This window comes from Sceloporus occidentalis, unplaced genomic scaffold (genome assembly GCF_023333645.1).
Source record: "Sceloporus occidentalis isolate IW3139 unplaced genomic scaffold, rSceOcc1.0.p SCAF_6, whole genome shotgun sequence".
NCBI classification, from domain to species: domain Eukaryota; kingdom Metazoa; phylum Chordata; class Lepidosauria; order Squamata; family Phrynosomatidae; genus Sceloporus; species Sceloporus occidentalis.
This window is the reverse complement of record NW_028316986.1, coordinates 2,637,775-2,663,545: the sequence shown is the minus strand read 5'-3', so window position 1 is coordinate 2,663,545 and position 25,771 is coordinate 2,637,775. Positions and strand designations below refer to the sequence as shown.

General features: G+C 45.0%; 1 protein-coding gene across 1 annotated transcript in view; it reads right to left on the bottom strand.

Annotated features, from left to right (window-relative positions):
• LOC149310323 (protein EFR3 homolog B) overlaps window positions 1-22,515 on the bottom strand; it is a 136,123-nt gene extending 113,608 nt beyond the window's left edge. Inside the window, exons 1-2 of the mRNA XM_089528723.1 lie at window positions 22,376-22,515; window positions 19,500-20,279 (exon numbers count right to left, since the gene is read on the bottom strand). Of these exons, the coding sequence (XP_089384849.1) occupies window positions 19,500-19,506 (7 nt within the window). The 5' untranslated portion in view covers window positions 19,507-20,279; window positions 22,376-22,515. The remainder of the gene's footprint in view (window positions 1-19,499; window positions 20,280-22,375) is intronic.
• Between the last annotated feature and the right edge of the window lie 3,256 nt (window positions 22,516-25,771).

The following is a 25,771-nucleotide window of genomic DNA, read 5'->3' as shown; positions in this document are numbered from 1 at the left end:
GAAGGGAATGCTGTGGATATAGTATATCTTGATTTCAGTAAGGCCTTTGACAAGGTTTCCCATGACATTCTTACAAACAAGCTTGTAAAAGGTGGGCTAGACAAAGTAACTGTTAAATGGATCTGTAATTGGTTGACCGGCCGAACCCAAAGGGTGGTCAGCAATGGCTCTTTTTCAGCCTGGAGAGAAGTGACCAGTGGGGTCCCACAGGGCTCTGTCCTGGGCCCAGGGCTATTCAACATCTTTATCAATGACCTGGATGACAGAATTGGGAGCATACTTATCAAATTTGCAGATGACGCCAAATTAGGAGGAATAGCTAATACTCCAGAGGACAGGACCAAGATTCAAAATGACCTGAACAGACTAGAAAGCTGGGCCAAAGCTAACAAAATGAAATTCAACACGGAGAAATGTAAGGTATTGCACTTAGGGCAGATAAATGAAATGCACAGATATAGGATGGGGGACACCTGGCTGAATGAAACTACGTGTGAAAGGGATCTGGGAGTCCAAGTAGACCACAAGTTGAACATGAGTCAACAGTGCGATGTGGCAGCAAACAAGGCCAATGCAATTTTAGGCTGCATCAATAAAAGTATAGTGTCTAGATCAAGAGAAGTAATAGTACCACTCTATTCTGCTTTGGTCAGGCCCCACCTGGAATATTGTGTCCAGTTCTGGGCGCCACAATTCAAAAAGGAGCTATGTGTCCAAAGGAGGGCGACTAAAATGGTGAAAGGTCTGGAAACCTTGCCCTATGAGGAACAACTCAGGGAGCTGAGGCTGTTTAGCCTGGAGAAGAGAAGGTTAAGAGGTGATATGATAGCCCTGTTTAAATATTTGAAGGGAGGTCATATTGAAGAGGGAACAAGCTTGTTTTCTGCTGCTCCAGAGAACAGGACCCGGAACAATGGATGCAAGCTACAGGAAAAGAGATTCCACCTCAACATTAGGAGGAACTTCCTGACAGTAAGGGCTGTTCGACAGTGGAACACGCTCCTTCCTCGGAGTGTAGTGGAGTCTCCTTCCTTGGAGGTCTTTAAGCAGAGGCTAGATGGCCATCTGCTGGGGATGCTTTGATTTGGATTTCCTGCATGGCACAATGGGGTTGGACTGGATCAGGGCCCTTGTGGTCTCTTCCAACTCTATGATTCTATGATTCTATGATTCAGGTTGCATCTACATTGCAGAATGAATGCAGTCTGACACTACTTTAACTGCCATGGCCCCATCGTATGGAATCCTAGGGTTTGTAGTTTATTCTGACACCAGAGCTCACTGACAAGGAAGGCTAAATATCCTACAAAACTCCAAATCCCAGAATTTCATAGCATCGAGCCATGCCAATTAAAGCGGAGTCAAACTGCATTAATTCTGCACTGTAGATGCAGTATCGGACACATTTGAAGGGAACAATGAAGAGAAGGTCTTCTTGGTGGCTGCTCCCAGACTTAGAAATTAACTAGCCATTTTGGCCACCCAGACCATAAACTTCCAGGATTAAGAACAAGCTTTTTAGCTGCAAGCAGCAAAAACTCCAGTCATGTTTGTCCTCATTACAATATATACAGGATAGAGGTAGGGTTGCCATATCCCGCCGGGGGGCGGGACAATCCCAGTTTGGGCGGTGCCGTCCCGATCCCGGTCCGGTTTGGTGCCCAAACCGGGATGGCCCCGCCCACCACGGCCACCTCAGCCCCCGCGGCGGCTCCAAGGCCTTGCTGAGGCCTGGGAGGGCTCTCCGCGGTTGGAGCTCCAGCCGCGGAGACGCTCCCTCCCGGGCCCCAGCGAGGCCTTGGAGGCGGCTCCACTGTCGGAGCTCCGGCCGTGGGGTCCTCCAAGGCCTCCGCTAGGCCAGGGAGGAGGAGGAGGCCGCTTCCCACGCGGCGATCGCCTCGATGGGAGCCGGCCTCTGCCTCCTTCCCGGCCTGGGAGCCGGCCCAGGCTTGCTCCAAAGCCGGGGAGGAAGCGGAGACTGCTCCCATCGCGGCGGTCGCCTCGATGGGAGCCGGCCTCCGCCTCCTTCCCGGCCTGGGAGCCGGCCCAGGCTTGCTCCAAAGCCGGGGAGGAAGTGGAGACTGCTCCCATCGCGGCGATCGCCTCGATGGGAGCCAGCCTCCGCCTCCTTCTCGGCCTGGGAGCCGGCCCAGGCTTGCTCCTAAGTTGGGGAGGAAGCGGAGACTGCTCCCATCGTGGCGATTGCCACGATGGGAGCCGGCCTTCGCCTCCTTCCCGGCCTGGGAGGAAGCCTGGGCCGGCGATCGCGGAGCCCTGGAAGGCCTCGCCGGGGGCTTGGGAGACACTGTCTCCCAAGGCCCCAGCGAAGCCTTCAAGCAGCTCTGTGATCATGGAGTCCTCCAAGGCCTCGCTGGGGCCTGCGAGATGCTGTCTCCCAGGCCCCAGCGAGGCATTGGACAATGTTTTAAAATGTAGGACCTTTTTTTTAATTTCCTGGCCAGGAATTTTTTTTAAAAAACGTCCTACATTTTAAAACATTGTCCTACATTTGTCCCGGTTTGGAGGTCCTCGGGGATGGCAACCCTATATAGAGGTGATATGATAGCTCTGTTTAAATATTTGAAGGGATGTCATACTGAGGAGGGAGCAAGCTTGTTTTCTGCTGCTCCAGAGACTAGGACCCAGAATAATGGATGCAAGTTCCAGGAAAAGAGATTCCAGCTCTTCCTGACAGTAAGACAGTACTGTCTTCCTGACAGTAAGGGCTGTTCTACAGTGGAACACACTCCTCCCTCGGAGTGTAGTGGAATCTCCTTCCTTAGAGGTCTTTAAACAGAGGCTGGATGGCCATCTGTCGGGGATGCTTTGATTGAGATTTCCTGCATGGCAAGAGGTTGTGCAAATGAAGTGATATCAGAAATACTGGATTTGTAGTTTGATGAGGTATTGAGCCTGGTCTATCAAAGCAGCCTCACCAAACAACAAAACCAAACTGTCAAACTGCTTTACCTCTGCAGTGTGGCTACACCTTGGGTCATGGCCAAGTCCATGCAACAAGTCAGTGTCAGAGGGCAGAAGAAGAACCTGGCTCTCCTTTCCCCTTGTGTGTGTGTGTGTGCGTGCGTGCCTTCAAGTCCCCTGTTGACTTATGGTGACCCCATGAATTACAATGGGTTTTCTTAGGCAAGGAAGACTCAGAGGTGGTTTTGCCAAGTGCTTTCTCTAAAATACTATGGGCCCTTGGCATCCACTGGGGTTTGGTTCCAGGAACCCCCTGTGGATAACAAAATCTGTAGATGCTGAAGTCCCATTAAATACAATGGCACAGTAACATGGTCTCCTTTATGTAAAATAGCAAAATCAAGGTTGGCTTTTTGGAATTTATATATTTTAAAAATATTTGCAAGCTGTGGATGCTCGAATCTGTGGATAAAATAAATGCATGGATAAGCACGGCTGACTGTCCAGCCTACAGCGGTCCCATATCCAAGAACTAACAAGGTAGACCCTGTTTAGCTTCCCGGTTCAGGTGCTTTGGGTGGAATGTGCCTTCAAGTCGCCTCTTCACTTATGATAAACACATGAATTTCCTAGGGTTTTTTAAGGCAAGGAATCCTCAGAGGTGGTATTGCCAGTTCCTGTCTCTGAAATACAGCCTATGGCACTTGGTCTGCATTGGTGGTCTTCCATCCAAGGACTAACCAGGGCTGACCTTGCTTAGCTTTGCAGATCAGACCACATCTGGTGCCCTTAGGCAATGATTCCCAAACTCTGGTCCACCAGGTGTTTTGGACATCATCTCCAAGAATCCTCAGCCATCTTGACCAATAGTCTGGAAGAGTGTCCAGAGGAGGGCCACCAAAATAGTGAAGGGTCTGGAAACCATACCTTATGCGGAGAGACTTAGGAGGATATCACACGACTGAAATTGGAAGTATAATCCAGTGCTATCCTGAACGCAGTCATGCGTATTCACGTTATTTCACAAAAGGTTACCACACGCGATCGCTGGCAGTCCGAACGCACTCCGAACGCAATCACACGTCAATCCACAATTAAGTAAATTTGGTAAACTAGCGAAGTCGCAAACCCTGTTTCTAGGCAACTTAGCACTCAGTGCGCTGTTGTTTGGTGTGATGTGCATGTCTCCTTTGGTCCTGGTTCCCCCCTCCCCATCTGGAAGGGGGGGGCTTCCCATGACGCCACGCTGCAATTCCGCTTCAATTTTGCTTCCGCTTGTCTTTCAGCATTGCTGAGGGGGGCTGCTGCCTGCTAACTAAGAGGCATGGACCGCGAGTCATTGGATAACCATTATATTCACATTTTAACATGACAAGAGTGAATAGAACATCTTCTTTCAACCATTCTTCCCGGCCCCCCTCCAACCTTTTTTGCAAATTGTGGGGTTCCTTGGTTCCTCTCTCTCACTCGCCTAAATATGCCACGCTCCAGTCATTTGGAGTCTCACAGAGCATGCGCAAGGGTGCCAATGCACAATTAAGAACCCACCAATGTGATGGCTTACTTTGCACAGAATCTGGGTCGCATTTGGGGAGGCCTTTACAGCGAATTTAAGGTGTGATAAGGAATGACGTAATTGCATGAATTTTCAAATTGACCTTGCTATCTTCTCTTTTAAAACTGAGAGCCTCCCGTCCTGTTTGATAAACTTCCCAGGGAGCTGGGTTGTGCTTAGCCTGGAGAAAGACGGTTAAGATACGATAGCCCTGTTTAAATATTTGAAGGGATGCCATATTGAGGATGGAGCAAGCTTGTTTTCTGCTGCTCCAAAGAATAGGAGATGGAGCAATTGATGCAAGCTACAGGAAAAGAGATTCCACCAAAACATTAGGAGCAATTTCCTGATAGTAAGGGCTGTTTGACAATGGAAGACACTTCCTTAGAAGGTTGTGGAGTCTCCTTCTTTAGAAGTTTTTAAACAGAGGCTGGATGATCATCTATCAAGGATGCTTTGATTGAGAGTTCCTGCATGGCAGGAGGTTGGACTAGATGCCCTTGTGGTCTTTTTCAACTCTATGATTCTATGATATCTGGAAGGCTAGTATTTGGGAATCATTGCCTTAAGGTCTATTGCCCCCTTTTCTTGCTCCCACCTTACCCCCCAACAGCCAGCTTTCCCAACCCATCCCCAAGGTGCCCATTTACCATTGCAAATGCGACAATCCACAGCTGCGGCTGTGCAGTCTATCAGGCCTCTCCGGCACGCCATTGCAGCGGTGCTCATCCGGTGGATGGTCTGGCTGGCAAGCAGAGCAGCTGAGCCTCTAGTCTTGGAGGAGGAAGAGGCGTCCCAAATTTTACAAGCTGCCCTGGATAAGTCTGTGGACCTCCTCCCTCCAGCACCCTCCCCAGATGCTTCCATGTGCAGAAAAACAACCTTAACTGGGGCAGCGAAAGCAGCTTCCTCCTATTCTGGGGCCTCCAGGACTACATTTTCTGCCATCCTAGCTGTTTTCTCATCCTTCTCTCTTTCTCTATTTTCACCTTTCCTGCAAAGGTTTCATTCTTCTTGACTTTCATTCCTTGCATTCTCAGCTCACGTTCAAGTAACCCTCTCATTCCCTCTTCTTAGGACTTGTCTGTATTGTGTGTTGTGTTTTTCATCAAGTCATTTCCAACTTATGGCAACCCTAAGACCTATCACGGGGTTCACTTGGCAAGTTTCTACAGAGAGGATTTGCCTTTGCCAGTCTCTGAGGCTGAGAGAGTGTGACACCCACTGGGTTGACATGGCTGAGGGAAGATTCGAACTCTGGTCTCCAGAGTCATAGTCAAATGCGCAAACCGCTATGCCACTTGTCTACACCATTAAAATACTCTTCATTCCAGGTGATTAAAATGCAATCCAGCCACACACGATTTGCAAGAGTTTGGGTCTTTTGCAAAGGGAAATCCTTAAACTCTGCAGAAAAAAACTTCGCAGTTTTTACCACAGTATCCCTGTGTATCTGCAAGAATGTGCATTATCAAAAGTGTCTGCTGGGGAAGAATATACTGAGAAGGAATATACAATCAAAGAACTCCCACCCTTTCACACTTTTTTTCCTAGGTGTCTAAATCTGCAATTCGGTGGTGGTGATTGGGGGGGGGGGGGGGCGTGTGTCTTACTAAAAATGCCAGCCAAAGAACCCTTAAAATCCCAGAGTCGGAAGGTAGCCCAAGGGTCATCAGGCCTGACCCCTTGCCATGCAGGAAGACACCATCAAAGCACTTTCCCATTTTTCTACAACCTTCTGAGAAGGAGATTCTGCTTCTACCCTTTGCAAAGCAATGGAAGAAAGGCAGCCAAAGCCAGGTGTGAGGTTTCACTGGCAGCAGAAGCTGAATAAACAGACGCTGCCCTGGTCTGTCATGGGGAAGATGCCAGCGGAGCCACTGGAGATGCCAAGAAGGTCATCCGGTCCATTAACACAGGAGGAGGGCAGGAGGTCTTGTTAGAAGCAGCAGGAGAGGCCTGGTTTGGGAGCACAGAAGGGCCCTATGCTTTGCTTTCTCTGGCCTCCTGCCTTCCTTCTGGGCTATTTTTGGGTTTTGTTTTGTATGTGAGATGCTAAGAAGGAGGGAGATATGGAGGTGGGGGTTGAGGAATATCTGGCGCAGATGGCACCAGGCAGGGACTCCAAGGTGCCATCTCAGCTTGGAAAGTGCCGGTCTCTCATTAGCAGCCCTCCTCTTCTGCATCCCCTGGGGAGCCCATCTTCTCAAATGCCAAAGGGGCTTGTCAAAATGGGAGATGTCAGTTAGGAGTGTGCCAAGGGAGGGCTGCCAGGATCAGATGCAGCTTCTCAGCTCCAGGCTCCCCTGGGAGAGGCAGCCTTGTCGGAGCCTGGCATCCATAAAAGCAGCTGTCAGGGCGCCATGGTTGGGTTGCTCCAAGATAGACAGCAGTGGATGAAACTTCCCAGGGGAGGATGAGACTGTGCGGATGGAAAAGCCCAGGGAAGAGAGACTGAGGTCAGAAAAGGCAGGTAGAGCCAAATGGGGAAACTCCAGAGCACTCAAGGGAGTTGCAGCTGGTAGCCTTAGAATGACAGAGCTGGAAGAGACCCCCAAGGGCCATCCAGTTCAGTGCTTTTGCCATGCAGGAACTCACAACCAAAGCATCCCCGACAGATGGCCATTCAGCCTCTGTTTAAAGACCTCCAAAGATGGAGACTCCACCACTCTCCAAGGGAGTGTTGTCCACTCTCAAACAGCCCTTAGGACTTTTTCACACAGAGGAATGTCTCACTGTCCCGAAAGAAGACAAAGCGGGGGAGGGAATCCGAAAATGCAAAAAAATACATTGTAGCTTATCACACACAGAGACAAACACAGCGTCCATCTGAAAGAGAAAGCAGTACAAATGTGAATAAAATCACTGCATGAGTACACACCCATCGGCTTCTTGATTTCGAATTAGTGTGTTTGCGCACGCGCAGGGAGGACAGGATCCTATGGCTGAACTGGAGATGCATTTCATGCTAATGCAAATGAGAACTGAATGCGAATTCGCAGTGCAAAAGCATTTATGAATTTGATATTTTCCCAAATTCAGCTACTCCTGGGATATCTTATGATTGCATTTGGATTGCGTTCTGTTTGCATGCGTCGTTTGAAGCTTTTTTGCAAAATTAAGTGAAATATCTTGGATGACCCGAGATTAACCTTTGGTTAACCTTCCAATTTTCCCAGTGTGATAAAGTCCATACTGTCAGGACGTTCCTCCTAATGTTGAGGTGGGTTCTCTTTTCCTGCATCCATTGCCCCCAATCCTAGTCTCTGGAGCAGCAGAAAACAAGCTTGCTCCATCTTCAGTATGACACCCCTTCAATTATTTAACAGGTCTATCATATCACCTCTTAACCTTCTCTTCTCCAAGCTGAACCTACCCAGCTCCCTAAGTCGCCTCAAAGGGCTTAGTGGTTTCCAGGCCCCTCAACATTTTAGTTGCCCTTCTCTGAACATGCTCCAGCGTTCCCAAATCCTTTTTGAATTGTGCTGTCCAGAACTGGACACAGCCTTGCATGTCTCTAGGGGAGGTGAATCTGCTCTGAGTTGTAGTTCAAACTTTAAAGGCGGTCTCCAAGGTGTGAATACTGGGGTGTATCCACACTGCAGAAATAAAGCAGTTTGACACCATTTGACTGCCATAATTCTATCCTACAGAATCCTGCCACAGCTCAATGCTATGGAATTCTGGGATCTGCAGTTTTGTGGGATATTTAGCCTTCTCTGTCAGAGAGCTTGCGTGCGACAACAAACTCCAAATCCTAGGATTCTATGTTATGACATGGAATTAATTCTCTCTGTTAGTAATGCTCCGTTATTAATTCTCCATGTTATGACATGGAGCCATAGCAGTTAAAACTGTGTCAAACTGCATTATTTCTTCATGGTGGCAGCAGCCTATGATAGGTTCAGCATCTTGGGTATCTCCCTTAAAGTTCAGACTAAAACCTAGAGCAGATTCACTATAAGAAGGCTAGAATCTTACTTTATGCCTGTATCGTATGCTCACCCCTCTATGGAAGCAGTTGGATATTTTAGTCTACTACAGACTGTCTCCATTCAATTGAAGGCTGTGGAAATCAAGTTGCACATGTGATGCCATGGTACATGCAGGTGTCTGTTACACATGGTTGCACATTAAGCACAGCCTTTGCGTGCACACTGCATATTGCGACTCCATGTGCATGCCTATTTTCTAGTGCATTCACTGTGCATTTGGCGCCTTGGTTCAGTTCAGTAGTGCAACCCTGCCATTGAGCACAAGGGTCGCATAGCACAACTGAAGCATAACCCTGCATGTAAAGAGTTACACTAAAAAACTTTGCCACAGGATCTTGCCCCCAAATAGGAGAAGAGGTCAGGGGGTCTGGGCGTGTCTTGGGGGAAGAGAGTGAAGCTGTTTCAACTGTGTCCAGAAACCAACTGTGATCCTAAATGGTGGATCTAGTAAGTATACAAACAGGGACCGAAGGGGTAAACCTCCTGGCTTGCAGCCATGTGCAGTGGCATCTCGAAATAGCCTCTCTCTCTCTCTCTCTCTCTCTCTCTCCGTGGAGTCAAATTCCTCACAGGGATCAGCAGTGGCTCATACACAGAGCTAATAACAAAGAGTGATGGAGCTGAAGTCTCCCATTACTACTATATATTTGTCTATCCCTCCAACTGGAAAGTTTAGTCAACTGATGTAGGAAGGCATCATCCCTGTCTTCTGTCTGGTTTGGAGGCCTACCACAGACCCCTTTGGCGTTGTCAGTGTTGCTTCCTTCTCCTATAATTTTCACTCCAATGCTATAGTCTCACCCTCCCTTCCATGCTCCAACTAGTCCTAGATCTCTTTCCAGTTGGTTGTTTTTTTACTGCTCTTGTTATGCAAGTTAACTTTGACTTGTGGCAACCCTCCAAATGGCAGACTTCCAAGAGCCTCTGCCATCCACTGCCCTGCACAGAGTCCTTGCTCTCAGGGCAGTTGGGGAATGGCTGGCTTGCATACCCTCCAACATTTCCCAGATGACAAAGCGGAGATTAAGTATTTGAAGGGGTGTCCCATTGAGGATGGAGCAAGCTTGTTTTTTGCTGCTCCAGAGATTAGAACATGGAACAATGGATGCGAGCTGCAGGAAAAGAGATTCCACCTTAACATTAGGAGGAACTTCCTGACAGTAAGGGCTGTTCGACAGTGGAAGACTTTGCCATCAAGAATGGTGGGGTCTCATTCTTTGGAGATCTTTAAGCAGAGTCTGGATGGCCATGTGTCCCAGGGAGGGCTTGGATGATGTCTTCCTCCATGGCAAAATGGGGTGGGACTGGATGACCCTTGTGGTCTCTTCCGCCTCCATCTCTTGGTTCCATATGCATCGGCAAGTAACTGAAGTTTAGAAAAAGCAACTGTATTACGTGCAGAGATTAGTATACAGAACAGAATATTTCCCAATTGCTGAAAATGAATTATTATCAAACAACAGTTGACAATTGCAGAAACTGTTGGCAGACATCATCGCTTGTTGGCTGACTGCAGCAGCAGAACCTGGGTAGTTTTCTTTTCCGTTTCGCCAAAAGATAAGCTTCTTTAAACGTACAATCAGCTACGGAATAAAGAAGATAAAGCTAATACTAAACACATTGATACGTATTAAAATGTGTTATGTAAGTTTCTTTATTGCATGTGTATGTAAACAGCCATGCATAGTTTAATTGCATTAGACAACTGTTTTCTACAGGTACACACTTTTAAAGGTTAACATCTCTTCCTCCTCCTCCTTTCTTCTTTTATCTGTGCTTTTCAAATAGGTCACACAATTAATACATTCCAGATTACTGTAAAGCCAGAACAATTTCACAGACATTGCTGAAACCTGCCATAAGGTCCAGAAATAATTTACAGGTTTCAGTAATGCCTGGGTATTGTTTACAGGAGGAACCTTCGTCCCCAAATAAGGATCCTGGACCCTCCACATGAAATTTTCCTTCCATCTCCAAATTTCTCAATAAAAAGTTCATTTGAGCATTTAGAAACACAGTTTAAGAAAAAGGAGCCGTAAGAGTGACCCAAGGGAATGCAAACACAGCAAATAGAAGAGTTCTCGGTGGGAACATTTTTCAGTCTCTCATTCCCTCTGCTTTGCTGAAAATTCAGGAACGGATGGAAAATTTCATGGGGAGGGCGGAATTATTATTTGTGGGAGCAATGTGTTTATGCTCACCCCCCCAATAGTTATACCCTTGAGTAACACCTATTCTTTATATCCACACTGCTACAACACTGATGGGTGCGTGGGTTTCTGCAGCATCCACTACCACCACCATCATCCTTTTGCATTATGAGCATTACAGGTTGCATCTGCACTGTGGAATTAATCCAAGCTGACTCCACTTTAACTACCACACGGCTCTATGCTCTGGAATCCTGAGATTGGTAGCTTTGTTTGATATATAGCCTTCTCCCTCAGAGAGCTCTGGTGCCACAACAAACTACAAATCCCCGGATTCCATTGGATGGAGCCATGATAGTTAAAGCAGTGTCAAACTGTATTAACTGCAGCATGGCAGCAGCCTCATGCTAACCAGAGCTAAATGCAATCTGGGAAGCCACATTCTGCAAAGGACAGGTCATTTTCTCTGATATTTACATCCCTGCAAATAAAATAAAGGAAGGGAAATAAAGGAGATTGCACCAATGTTTATGCCATCGACCAGCCACAACTTCCTTTTCCTCCTAATGTCACCGCGCCACTGAAGCATGCTCAGAAGCATCATTAACATTTATAAGTATCTGCTAGCCTGATGTGTTTTTAATTCGCTGGACTCAGTACTTGAAAGCAAATGGCCCTGAGGGGGAGTGGGAAATGTCATATTAAACAATGATGAAGGCTGCAAAAACAGAGAACTAAGCCATCTTCATTTAATGGGTATTAGCTTTCCCTGTGGCCAGAAGGAAGGACCCCAGTTCAACCCTGCCTTGTGGGAAAGGGTAGTTTCATACTTGCATGAGCAGGGCATACATACCATCTCATTGCCCTAATTTAGGGAGTGTCCTGATTAATCCTTGGCCTTCCCATTTTTTCAACTGCTCTTAAAATGTCCTGATTTCTCTCTCTTCTTCCTACTTGTCCCGTTGGTCCTCAGCTTATTGCAAACTTCAAAGTGCAAAAGTAGTTTGTACAGTCGGCCCTTCTTATACATGGATTTTTTATACACGGATTTAAGCATACACAGTTTGAAAATGTTCCAAAAAAGTATAAATTTACCTTGATGTTCCATTTTTTATTAGGGACACCATTTTGCTATGTCATTATACTTAATGGGACTTGAGCATACACGGATTTTGTTATACACGGGGGATCTTGGAACCAAACCTCAGTTTATAACAAGGATCCACTGTACTCCATTAACTTTGCAGGAGAAGAGGAGAGGGCACAATAATAATAATAAATAAATAATAAATAGTTTATTTATATCCCGCTTTTCCAATTTTTGATCAAAGCGGCGTATAAGTTTAAGTAAAAAACATCAAGATAAAAACAATTAAAACAGTATCTAAAAACAGTCACAATAACAATAAAAGCAACAGGTTCAGCTGAGTGGGGAAATCCATAAACATCACAAGGTCGTCAAACCGAGGGGGTGAAACATGAAGTAACATCTCATCAAGTAACAATCTTGCCCTTCCCAGGAGGCAGAGGCAAAAGCAAACTGCAGCAGGAGAGATGAGCCAAATTCTCATCCCCAAATCAACTCTCCAGCAAGCAAACAACCAACTGCGACTCATTGGTTAGTTCATTACACGATCAAGTTACTTGGAGCCACTAGATGCTTAAAAAGATGCTTTAGTCGACCCCAAAGATGAACCAGGCATGTCTGCAGGTTTATGTTTGTGCCTTCAAGTCGCCTGTCACCTCATGGGGACTCCGTTAATTTCATAGGGTTTTCTTAGGTGAGGAATCCTCAGAGGCGGCTGTCATTCAAACACACACAGCTAGGAACTTAGTTTCCTGTTTGGAAATTAAGGCAGAAATCTTAACTCAAGGAGCAGTTCCCAAATCAAGGTGAAATGAGAGGATTATTTTCTCACTTACTTGAGGAGATAGGGTAAGAAAGCGGATGCAGAGCAGAGTGGACAGTGAGCCTAGGAGAAGTAGCTAATACTCCAAAGGAGAGGATCAACATTTGAAATGACCTAAGTAGATTAGAAAGCTGGGCCCACACTAAAAAACTGAAATTCAACAGGGAGAAATGTAAGGAGGAAAAAATGAAATGCATAGATATAGGATGGGGGACACCTGGATTAAGGAGACTTCTATATGTGAAAGGGATCGAGGAGTCCAAGTAGACCACAAGTTGAACATGAGACAACAGTGTGATGTGGCAGCTGAAAAGGCCAATGCGATTTTAGGCTGCATCAATAGAAGTAATGGATCAAGGGAAGTAATAGTGCCACTGTATTCTGTTTTTGGTCAGGCCTCACCTGTGTCAAATTCTGGGCACCACAATTCGTGGAGCATGTCCAAAGGAGGGCCACCAAAATGGTGAAAGGTCTGGAAACCATAAAGCCCTATGAGGAGAGACTGAGGGAGCTGGGTATGTTTAGCCTGGAGAAGAGAAGGTTAAGAGGTGATATGAGAGCCCTGTTTAAGTAGATTTGCACACACAACCCTTTCTTCATGTCCAGAGCTGAGCCCCCAAAACTGTGGAATTTGCACCTTCTTCTCCTGCCAGGAGATGACCCAGAAAAAGCCATCTGCCTCTATTTAAAGACCTCTAAAAAAGGAGACTCCATCACTCTCCAAGGGAGTGTGATCAACTGTCCAACAGCCCCTTACTGTCAGGGAATTCTTCCTGTTGAGGTGGAATCTCTTTTCCTGGAGCTTAGATCCATTGTTCCATGTTCTAGTCTCTGGAGCAGCAGAAAACAAGCTTGCTCCATCCTCAATGTGACACCTGTTCAAATACTTAAAGAGGGCTATCGTATCACCTGTTAACCATCTCTTTTCCACTGTACCCCATGCATCTGAGGAAGCAGGCTCAGGTCTACGAAAGCGCATACTCCCAACTTCTATCTTTCAGTTATCCTCAAAAGGACTGCAAGATCCCTTTGCAGGCTGATTTTCCAGCCTAACATGGCAATGGTGTTTATCACATGGAGGTTTTTGCATCTCAGATCTGGGGGGGACTCCTGGTCCAGCTATGCAAATTCACGTCGTAATGTGAATGTTTTATCACACCTGGTTGCCCTTCCGTTGCCCTTCCGAATTGAGGGGGAATGGAATCCAAGGCAAGTCACGTGATGCGGATTCATGCAAAGCAGAGTGAGTGCAAATTGTATTTCCACACCGGTGGGATTCAACGATTTGAATCGGCACCCTTGTACATGCTCAATGGGGGTCTGAACGCTTCGTGACCTTGTACGTTTCCAGGGTGAAAAGGGGTGCAAGTTCTTGTTCCCTGTTTCGCATGATTGCGTGAATATTTGCCTTGTGAATATTTCTGTGTCTTCTTCATCCCCCTTTTTTATTTTCCCTTCCATTTCAGCAATTTCAACACACACATAGATAGACAGACAGACAGACAGACAGACAGACATATCTGTATATTCACATTCATGCACATACACACATACTGTACATACATTCCCCAAAAATGAGTTGCCCTGAAAGTTGCCCTGAACGTGGAAGGACCACTGAAAGGAAATGGGGGGCAATTGCAGCACTGCATCATGGGAAATTTGTAACCCAGGGGGGTTGCAGTGGTGAACCAGAGCAGAAGCAAAGTTGCATTCCACACCAGACCAGTTCGGAGTGAAACTGAAGGGAGCTTGGAAGCGATTTCTGTGAATTCACTTTTTTCCAAATTCATCAAAATGAGAGGTCACTTTGGAATCACTGCGGAAGCGCCACAGAAGGAGCCCCCATAGAAAGGAATTGTGTGTCATAACACATTCACATCATAATGTGAATTCACATCGTTGGACCCGCACTCACGTCGGATCTGAGCTGCAAAAACCTGCAAAAACCTGCATGTGATAAGGCTCTATGTTTCTGATGTTTCACGAAGCACTGACGTTCAGCCCTCCACCCGTCTCAGATGCCAAGCCTGATTGTCATGAAACCAGCTCCTGGCTTGCAATGATGAAGCCCTGATGAGCGATGATGACTCAGAGATCTCCTCTTCAGGGAATTGGGTCTTTCATTAAAGTCAAGCCTTTATTTATTTATTTATTTCCAGAAAAATTAACTTTTGCATGAACAGTCGGATCTACAATCAAAGTCGTACACAGATTTAAAAAAACAGAAAGAAATGAAAAAAGGCCAAAGAAGAACTGCTACACAGTAGGTCTCTGAACCTCCTAATCCTGATTGCAATGAGAAACAAAAAGGAAAATAAAACAATATTACTCTACCATTACTGATCCAACTATACAATCCTATTTAAAGGCCGCTTCGTTCTCGCGGACTTAGAATCATAGAATCATAGAATCATAGAGTTGGAAGAGACCACAAGGGCCATCCAGTCCAACCCCATTCTGCCATGCAGGAAATCACAATCAAAGCATCCATGGTCTTGAATATTCACAGAGGGCGACCTCCATCATTTTCAATTATTTTCCATTATTTTCAAGCCTATGGGTCTTGAATATTGGCAAGTCTCCATTTTCGCAGGGGGTAGGTGGGTCTGAAACAGACCCCCCGCGAAAACAGAAGGCCGACTGTAACTAAAAACCATCGCCACATATTATTACATTGTTTGATTTCTTATTGCTCAAAATAAAAATCCACAAAAGGTTTCCAATTTTTCAAAAAGTCTTCAATTGCAGTATCCTTTAGCCTCACATTCATTTGGCCACTTGGGCCAATTTAGCCACCTTCATCCGTTCTTCCATTGATGGTGCTTCCATCCATTTCCAGGTTTGAGCAAACAGTATCCTTGCTGATGTTGTCCTATATTAAAGAATTAGCCAGGCTTTTGATCATATTCATTCCTCTGATTTCTTGAGAAATTGGTGGAACTTGGGATTTACGAAAGCGGTTCCCAGTGTGTATATGCGCAACTGCATTTTGTTGCTCTTGAAGCATTAAAGAGATTGAAGGAAAATTAAAGGCTGCATCTGCACTGCAGAAATAATACAGGCTTGAACTCTCATGGGCCAATGCTATGGAATTCTGGGCTTTGCAGTTAATTGTGGCACCAGAGCTCTCTGGCAGAGAAGGCTAAACATCCCAGAAAACTGCAAATCCCAGGATCCCATAGCACTGAGCCATGGCAGTTAAAGTAGAGTCAACCAGGATTATTTCTGGGCACATTAAGGCCATGCATTTTTTAAAGAACCATCTTTTTGGCTGCAGCCACACTGCAGCAATAATCCAGTTTGACGCCACTTTAACTGCTATGGCTCAATGCTATGGAATGCTAGGATTTATAGTTCTCTGAGCTATTTATCCTTCTCTGTCTGAGAGCTCTGGTGCCATGGCAAACTGCAAAAGCAATGAGTTAAAAAGTGGCGTCAACCAGAATTATTTCTGCAGTGTGAATGCAGCTAAAGAGATTTTGTTTAAAAAAATGCATGTGCTTAATATGCGCAGAGCAGATGGTGTGTCCATTGAGGGCACAAATACAGAATGCTGTGTGCCAACCCAGCAGCTGTGAAATGCCATCTGAAAGAAAACAAGACCCAAATCTCACTTATCACCAACAGTTTTGGCCACACAGAATGACAGCAATCTCAAGGCAAAAATGCCACCTGCTTGCTCCGATCAATAGACCTCAAGTTGGCACAGATGGTGGTCATTAAGAGAGATCTGCTAGGAAAATGCCATAACATGGCAATGGCAATTCAGGATGCCACTACAACTATCCCAAAGGGGCACACATCATAATATAGTGTTGGAAGAGACCCTGAGGGCCATCCAGTCCAACCCCAGTCTGCCATGCAGGAACTCATCATCAAAGCATCCCAGACAGATCGCCTCTGTTTAGAGACCTCCAAAGAAGTGTGCTCCACTGTTGAACAGTTCTTATTGTCAGGAATTTCCTCCAAATGTTGAGTTGGAATCTCTTTTCCTGGAGCTTGCATCCATTGCTCCATTGTCTCCTATTCTCTGGAGCAGCAGAAAACAAGCTTGCTCCCTCCTCAATGTGACATCCCTTCAAATAGTTAAACAGGGCTATCATATCACCTCTTAACCTTCTCTTCTCCAGGCTAAACACCCCCAGCCCGCTAAGTCTCTCCTCAGAGGGCTTCATGGTTCCCAGACTGGATTCCCAGATCCAGTCTAACCCTGCCATGCAGGAACTCACAATCATGGCCATCTAGTCTCTGTTTAAAGACCTAGAGACGTTACACTCCTATTGAAGCCCCCAACAAAACCACCTGTCAATGAGGTGTTCACCTTAAACATCTATAAGGTCTGAAGCAGTACCAAAAGCTTCAACAACAACAACACCTCGAACAACAGCAGCAACAAAATAAGACCACTAACCAAAGAAATTGTGGGTTCAAAGGCTTAAATCCAGTTAATTGACCCAAGAACAGCAGATGGATCAAACCAATGGGAAAAATATACGTGATGATTTGAAAAGTTTCCATTATTTCAATCAATCAATCAATCAATCAATCAACCATTTTATTCATACTCGTCTTTTCTACAAGACTGGTAATATCACCTGGATTTAAACCAGGAGAGAGAAGCATGCAACCTTCTGGGTTTTTAACGGACTGCAAATCCCAGCATTCTTCACTATTGTCCATGCGCATGGGGGCTGTCAAATGTGTGTGTGTGTTGTGTGCCTTCAAGTCATTTCTACTTATGTCAACCCTAAGGCAACTCTATCATGGAGATTTCTTGGCATGATTTGTTCAGAGGAGGTTTGCCATTGCCTTCCCATGAGGCTGAGAGAGTGTGACTTGCCCCAGGTCACCCTCCGACATTTCAGAGATGAAAACTGGGACATATGTGGCCAAGCAACATCAGAGTGTGGCGAAGATGGCAAAAGATATTAACAAGGAAGATATTAACATTTGCCAGAGCCTCCTGGAAAGGACAAGAATCTGCACATCTCTCTTCTCCTCTCTGATGAGTTAATAGAGTGCAAACTCCTTTTTCACTTTTACTTTGCAGCAACTGAAGCAAGCTGAGGACAAAAGGGAAAAGTGGGAGGAGGAGGAGAGAGAAACTGGGACATTTTCAAAGCATCTGGAAATGTGGGATGGCAGAGGAATAATTGCGACTATCTCTGCTAAATCAGAACAGTTGGAAGGCATGAGTCCAACAACCTCTGTCCCAACCCTGATTTTAATAAAAGCCCTCCCTGTAAAGCACGCCTTCCTATCCCTAGGTTATGCAGAGAAACTCATAATCCTCCCGCTCTGTCCCATCCCAAAATGGAAGAGGCAGCAACCCTCATTTTGAAAATGAAATACTAATAAGATGGCACAAGTAGCCAAAGTCCCACTGTTACTGGGCCCTGAAAGGGGAAAGAAGCCAAACCAAAAAGAGTACAAGTTGAGCCTTCCTTATCCAAAATGTTTGGGACCAGAAGTGCTTGGGATTTTGGATTTACTGTATTTGGGATACTTGTACTTTCATATATATACACACTTAATGAGATAGTATGCATATATTGTTGGATATAAGTGGCATGTAAAGCTGGATATAAATGTATCTCAGAATATTTTTTTGGAGTTTGAAATACTTGTACTTACTGATATATATTCATAATGAGATATCTTGGAGATGGGACCCAGCTCTAAACAGACTGAAAAAGATCAGTACATGTATCGATCTGATGTGTTTGCTTGTTTATTATTGCTGTTGTTGTTGTTGTTGCTATTATTGCTATTATTATTATTATTATTTTAAAATTTCAGACTATTATTTTTCAGTTTAATCCTACTTTTAAATGGTGGTACCAGGTTGAGTCTCCCTCATCCAAAAGGCTTTGGACCAGAACTGTTTTGGAACTGAGATCTTTTGGAGATGGGACTCGAGTCTAAAGATGAAATTCATTTATGTTTCATATGTGATAGCCATAAAAACGGATCAAAATTGTCCTCTCTTCCTTCATCGGCACCTTATTGTACACCTGGCCTGAAGGTAATTTTAGACATAGTTTTGTATAATTTTGTGCATGAAACAAAAGTTGTGTACACTGAACCACCAGAAAGCAAAGGTCTTGCTATCTCAGCCACCCATGAAAAAAAGTTTTGGTTTTTGGAGTGTATGAGATTTTGGGATTTCTGGATAAGGGAGACCCAATCTATATCTACAGGGCATCAAGCAACCAAAGAGACCGCTTGACCCTGGGCCCTGTTTCAACATTTGCTGATGATCGGAGGTAGCCACATCTCTCTCCATCTCTCTGCATACAATTTTAATCTTTTAATTGTTTTAATGCATTTTAGTATTTTCAATGGTTTTAATATAGTGTTTAATTTTATACTTCCATTTAACTTTTCTAGTGTTTTTACATTAGAGAGCCAGTATGGCATAGAGGTTTGAATGTTGGACAGCAACCCTGGAGACCAGGGTTCGAATTCCCACTCAGCCGTGGAAACCCACTGGGCGACCTTGGGCCAAGTCACTCTCTCTCAGCCTCAAGGGAAAGCAATGGCAAAACTCCTCTGGACAAACCTTGCCAAGAAAACCCCATGATAGGTTCGCCTTAGAGTTGCCATAGTTCAGAAACAACTTGAAGGCACATGACAACAAGTATTTTTAATACTTGTATAGTTTGTAGAATTTGTGAAGTCAAAGGCTTTCATGGCCGGCATCCATAGTATTTTTGTGAATTTTTCAGGCTCTGTGGCCATGTTCTAGAAGAGTTTATTCCTGACATTTCACTTCATCTGTGGCTGGCATCTTCAGAGAAGTTTATAGGGTTGTTTAACTCTATACTCTCATTTAACGTTCGTAGTGTTCTTAAACCTGCGTGATTCAAATTGCCATCAGCCCCCTTCAGTCCCATTATTGGGAGAAAGGTCGGCTATAAAATAATAATAATAATAATAATAACAATAATAACAATAGTGTGTTTACCTGTCATTCTGGGGTCTTGCTGATGATCTCCTTGTTGTCCTGTTGAAGTTCAAGCAGGTACAGGACTTTAAAAAAGCCAAATCCTGGAGACCAAGAAGGAGTCCTGCAAGATTTTGGTGGCAAGGCGGCACACAGAAAGCACCAGCTCTGGTCCTCTTTTCAAGATATTAAAAACAACTTCTTTCAGAATCAGGTCTCAAGATCCCTAAATCAGATTTTCCTTTGTAGTTTGCACTCTTTTATCCAGAACAAGGCAAGGTTTCCCTGCAATATTATCTCTTCTATTTTCAGCAAACATCCAAGGATGGAGACCCCAGGCCACCCACTCCTAAGACGGATCAGACAGATGCTCTGATGCTCATTTCCAACACCAGAGAGCTCAGCAACATGTTGTTTCTCCTCTTCTGCGATCAGCCTCACAGTCTCCGGCACTGTTGGACTCCACTGTGCCAAAAAGTGATGACAAGGGCTAAAATCCAAGGGTGGGTCACCTGTGCCCAGCTTCCAGCTTTGCAATGCCTGATGCCAAGGAGCCTTTGCTAGAGATGGCGTGAGATCCTTTGTCAAGCCAGGTCCCTTCCTTCAGTTGTCTGCTCCTGCCTTCTTCATGCCAGGCAGCCCGGCACTGTTTCCATGGCCACGGGTAGCAGCTGTCAGTGGTGCCAGCGGGGGCTTCTTGACAGCTATGGGAACTCAGCCATCCGTGCGTCACACCCCTTGTGCAAAGGCCCGAGTCTCAGATTTGGCTCTGGCAAGAAAAGGATGCATGCCTCGCTTGGTCTGAAAGCAAGAGAGAAAAGGAAGTTTTCTTGGTGCATTATTATTACTATTATTATTATTATAGTCCAGAATATCAGTATGCAAAGCGATCTTGTAGCACCTTTGAGTCTAACCGAATGAGCATTGTATGGCACTGTGCAAAATAATAATAAAGGTTTGTCGTTGTGGTTAACTGCCCTCGAGTCTATCTCAACCCCTGGCAACCCTGCGGATGAGACATCTCCAAGGCCTTCTGTGCTCCACTTCTCTATGCATAGAATCATAGAGTTGGAAGAGACCCCATGGGGTATCCAGTCCAACCCCATTCTGCCACGCAGGAACTCTCAATCATAGCATCCCTAATAGATGGCCATCCAGCCTCTGCTTAAAGACCTCCAAAGAAGGACACTCCCCCACCTTCCGAGGGAACATCTCCCACTGTCGAACAGCTCTTAGTGTCAGGAAGTTCCTCCTAATGTTGAGGCAGAATCTCTTTTCCTGTAGCCTTGCATCCATGGTTCCTTGTCCTAGTCTCTGGAGCACCAGAAAACAAGTTTGTTCCATCCTCAGTATGACATCCCTTAAAATATTTAAACAGGGCTCAACTCCTGCAAACTCATACTCAAAGTGATCTCTTGAACAGAGTCCATCAATCTAGCATGTGGTCTTCCTCTCTTTCTACTACCCTCTACTTTCCTAGCAGTACAGTTTTTACCAATGATTCATGCCTTCTCATGAAGTATCCAAAGTACGACAGCCTCAATTTGGCCATCTTGGCTTCCAGGGAGATTTCCATCTTGATCTGCTCCAGGACCCATTTGTTGCTCTTTTTGGCTGTCCATGGGATCCTCAGCACTCTTCTTCAGCACCACATTTCAAATGAGTTGATTTTCCTCCTCTCCTCCTTCTTAAATGTCCAGCTCTCAGGTCCGTGGGTAGCAATAGGTTGCATCTCCCTTATCTGAAATGCTTGGGACCAGAAATGATTGGTGTGGGATATAGTTTTCCAAGTACCAAATTAAATTAATCAGGACAAAGCAAAAGAAGCAGTAATACCCAGTTTATTAATTACATTATTGCAAGACGGGGTGTCCATTCATTTGAGACGTGGGGCTGGAGAAGAGTGCATGAGGTTACCATGGACAGCCAAGAAGTCAAACAAATGGGTCCTAGAGCAGATTAAATCAGAAATCTCTCTGGAAGCCAAGATGACAAGACTGAGGCTGTTGTACTTTGGCCACATTATGAGGCTCACAACTCACTTGGGGAAAATAATAATGCTGGGAAAGGTGGAGGGAAGCAGAAAGAGAGGAAGGCCAGATGCCAGATGGAGGGACTCTATTAAGGAGGTCCTGGGTATGAATTTGCAGGACCTGAGCAGAGCAATGGAGGAGAGATGGTCTTGAAGACGTCTCATCTGCAGGGTCGCCATGGGCTGAGATCAACTCGAGGGTGGATAGCAACAAAAACATGGGCCTCATTCCCACTACTTTTTAAACCAAATCGCAAACTGGTTTGAATCAGTTTAAATGACCATGGTTCGCACTTGAACCGAATCGCTGATTCGTAGAGGGGGGCCATGCACTAAACCCATTTAACCCGCGTCTTTTTGACACTGATCGATTGGAATCAATTTAAATTTGCCCTTTGGCCAGCTGGAATGGGTCCTTTTTGAACTGATTCATTTGTCAATGTGAATCACAAGTGGGTTATTTTATTTTGCAGCAAGAAAATGCGATCGGGGCAAATGTAGTGTGAACCACGCTCCACTGCCGAACCGATCCATCCATTCAGACCGCAAAGCAATTTATTTGTTAGTGGGAATGTGGGCATGATATTTTACAAGTACAACAACAACAACAAATAGCCAGCCATGCTAACAGTATATAAGACACACAAACATAGGGGAAGAAAAGAGCAATAGAAATGTAGAATTGTTTTAATGGTTTTTATTTCTGCAATGTCGATGCAGCCTTAGCCTGCAGGAAATTGCAAAAGGAAGGAGAAGGGAGGGGATGGGAGAAGACCCCCTTCTTAGGATCTCTCCTCTTCATGCCCAGCCAGAATCCCCTCTTTTGCCCAGTCCAAAGCCACCATCCTGGCTCAGAGGTCCTTACCTAGATGGTCCAGTCACTTCTCCGTAGCTTCCACCTGTTTTGCAAATCAGCGGCTGGCAAACTGCTGGCTGTGCCCCTTCCAAAACTTCACAGGGGCCCAAATTGCCCTGGAGGAGCTTTGATCCCCTCCATACAGAAACCAAGACAGCAGAGAGGGATTGGAAGCGAAAGGCCGAATGCCCAAGGGGTGAAAGGCAGGTCTATTATTGGAACAAGAAGACAGTGGAGAAATGTATCTGGCTAACACTCCCCAGCTGTCCCATGCCTTTGGAGCTGGCGGAAAGAATACGTCACAGAGATGCCGTTTTGGAGTTCCTCTTCCCAAACCCACTTCTGCAAATTTACGAAGCCACTTCTACAAACCTTTTTCTCTTGGTGTGCATGTGTGCCGTCAAGTCATCTGTCAACTTAAGGGGACTCCATGGATTCCGTAGGGTTTTCATAGAATCGTAGAGTTGGAAGAGACCTCAAGGGCCATCCAGTCCAACCCCATTCTGCCATGCAGGAAATCACCATCGAAGCATCCCCGATAGATGGCCATCCAGCCTCTGTTTAAAGACCTCCAAGGAAGGAGAACCTACCACAATCTCCAAGGGAGTGTCTTCCACTGTCTAATAGCTCTTACTGTCAAGACATTCTTCCTAAACCTGAGGAGGAATCTCTTTTCCTGAAGCTTGCATCCATTGTTCCATGTCTTATTCTCTGGAGCAGCAGAAAACAATCTTTCTCCCTCCTCAATATGACATCCTTTCAAGTATTTAAACAGGGCTATCATATCACCCCTTAACCTTCTCTTCTCCAGGCTAAACATCCCCAGCTCCCTAAGTCATTTCTCATAAAGCATGGTTTCCAGACCCATCACCATTTTGGTTGTCCTTCTCTGGACACGCTCCAATTTGTCAACATACTTGTTGAATTCTGAACACAATATTATTCCAGGTGAGGCCTGATCAAAGTTGTACTATGACTTCCCTTGATCAACACTATACTTAGGCAAGGATTCCTTGGAGGTGGTTTTTGCCAGTTCTGTTAAGCACCCCTGCATACCTCTCACTGTATTTTGGGGTCTTCACATTTTGATATCTCGTATCTGGAGATTGCATGTTTTTGAGAGACAGATGATCTTTCAGGAACACTAAAGATCAGGCTCCCAGCTGGCCAGATAGCCCATTGCTTGGAGCTAGTTTTAAGGTATAAATATGGTTTTAAAACCTAACGTCTGCACACACATGCCTGCACTTTGTGTAAGTTCTGTGTCACCCTAAGATCTCCCAGTCTGATCCTTTCCATCTTTCCATGGTCTTCTCTTCAGACAAATCATTATAACCCCATTGCAAACCCCTAAAAACTCTACTATCCCCTTTCTGTATTTCCATTTTGGTTAGCTCTGTATGCTGCCCTGTTTGGATTGCTATCGTGTGTGTGTGTGTGTGTGTGTGTGTGTGTGTGTGTGATTGCACGCTGCATATTTTTATTTCTATAAAACCTTAATTCACCCAAGGCCTGGAGTCCTCCCAGTTAGTACTGGTATACACTGGTACAAATGGTTCAAAGGTTACCCAAGCCTCTTGCAAAGCTAACTTCTCCAGCATTTGGGGGAAAAGGTTTTATACATTTTTAACTAGGTTATTTTAATTGCCGTTGTTTTTAAAGCATTTTTTAAAAAGTGTTTTTATCTTGTGAGCCGCCTTGGGTCCTTTTCTGGGAGAAAGGCAGCCTAGAAATGAAATAAATAAATAAAATACGCATTTGAAGTATTGCTGTCAGTCGGTGGGGACCCTCCCCTGGGGACCCCCCCAGTCCACCCTCCTATTCTTTGGGTAACGTTCCTTCGTCTAGAGTCTGTAGCACCTGGGATTCATTGATGGTCTCCCATCCAAGTACTAACCAAGGCTTAGGTTAGCTTCCAAAATCAGGCAGGGTTCTAGTGCCTTTAGGTTATTATCTCTGCACATTTTTGGCTTCTCTGGGAACTACCCTACTTCTGCAAACAACAACATTTGTTCAGTAAACTACCACTATGAAGACTAACTTTTTCTGCAAACGGCATCCTGTTGCAAAATTCAAAGCCTCTTCTGCAAACTTCTACCCGCTTTTTGAAAATGGGAAAGCCTCTTCTGCTAATTACTTCTGCAGAATAGTAGCACTCTTCAAAGAGATTGCCTTGTTACTTTATTGCAGCCTAAAAAGACATAAGGGAATCCTAGAGTAACTTTGAAAGTAACTTGGAAGAAGGCATTTGTAGCGCATGTTTTTGCGGATTCCAGTCCACTTCATTTGGTGCTTGAGAAGCTTATGTTATAAAGACCATCTTTGCCCCAGTTAGTCTCAAAGGTGATATTGGATTCCTAATGTCTTTCACCCCTGCAAAAGTAGCAAACTTTTGCAAACTACCACAGAATTAACAGTATGAATGGAGACATCAATTTGCGCCTCAGAAGGTGCATCTGCACTGTAGAAATAATGCAGTTTGACACTACTTTGAGTACTGTAGTGCCATCCTATGAAGGAACAATGGGGTTTGTAGTTTTCCACAATGTTTAGCCTTCTCTGCCAAAGAGTGCTGGTGTGTTACAGAACTACAAGTCCCAGGATTCAGCAGGATGGAGCCATTGCAACTAAAGTAGTGTGAAACCGCATTATTTCTACAGTGTAGGTGCACCCTGGGAAATGAATCTGTGGCTTTATGGCTCGTTTCATTAATTTAGAAAATTAGCTCTGGAATGAAGCAAGTGCTGGGATTCCTGTTTAAGTGAATCCCTTTCATTAACAAAAAATTAATTTAATAGAGTTGCCCAGTGCACTTGGAGCATTTCCAAACTAATTCATAACTTAATTGCTTCTAATTTGCTAACGGCTTTCACTGTCCAAAGAGCAACCGGCCTGTAAACTAGAAGTCTCCCAGCTAAGCTTCAGAATCAGAGAATCATATGGTACCATGCTTCTCCTGCAAACATAATGTGGCAATCCATACCTCTTTGCACAAACCGTATAGGCAATTTTTAAACCATTTTATCATGATTTTGCCTTGACATTTTAGACTGGTAACATTGAACCACCTATCTATCTTCACACGTTCAATAAAGTTTATTTTTTCCCTTTTGCAAAGTGGCTCCAGGCCCTGAATAAGGAGACTTATATGATTTGGCTATTGGATTCAGAATTTGAAGGTGATAAATAAGGAGGATTAATGCAGAACAAAACCCAGAATCTTGGACTTAGGGGGCATCGTCCTGGAGAGATGTGACCAGTGGGGTGTCCAGTGGGGTTCTGTCCTGGGCGCAGTCTGCTATTCGACATCTTTATCAGTGACCTGGATGACAGAATTGGGGGCATACTTATCAAATTTGCAGATGACACCAAATTAGGAGGAATAGCTAATACTCCAGAGGACAG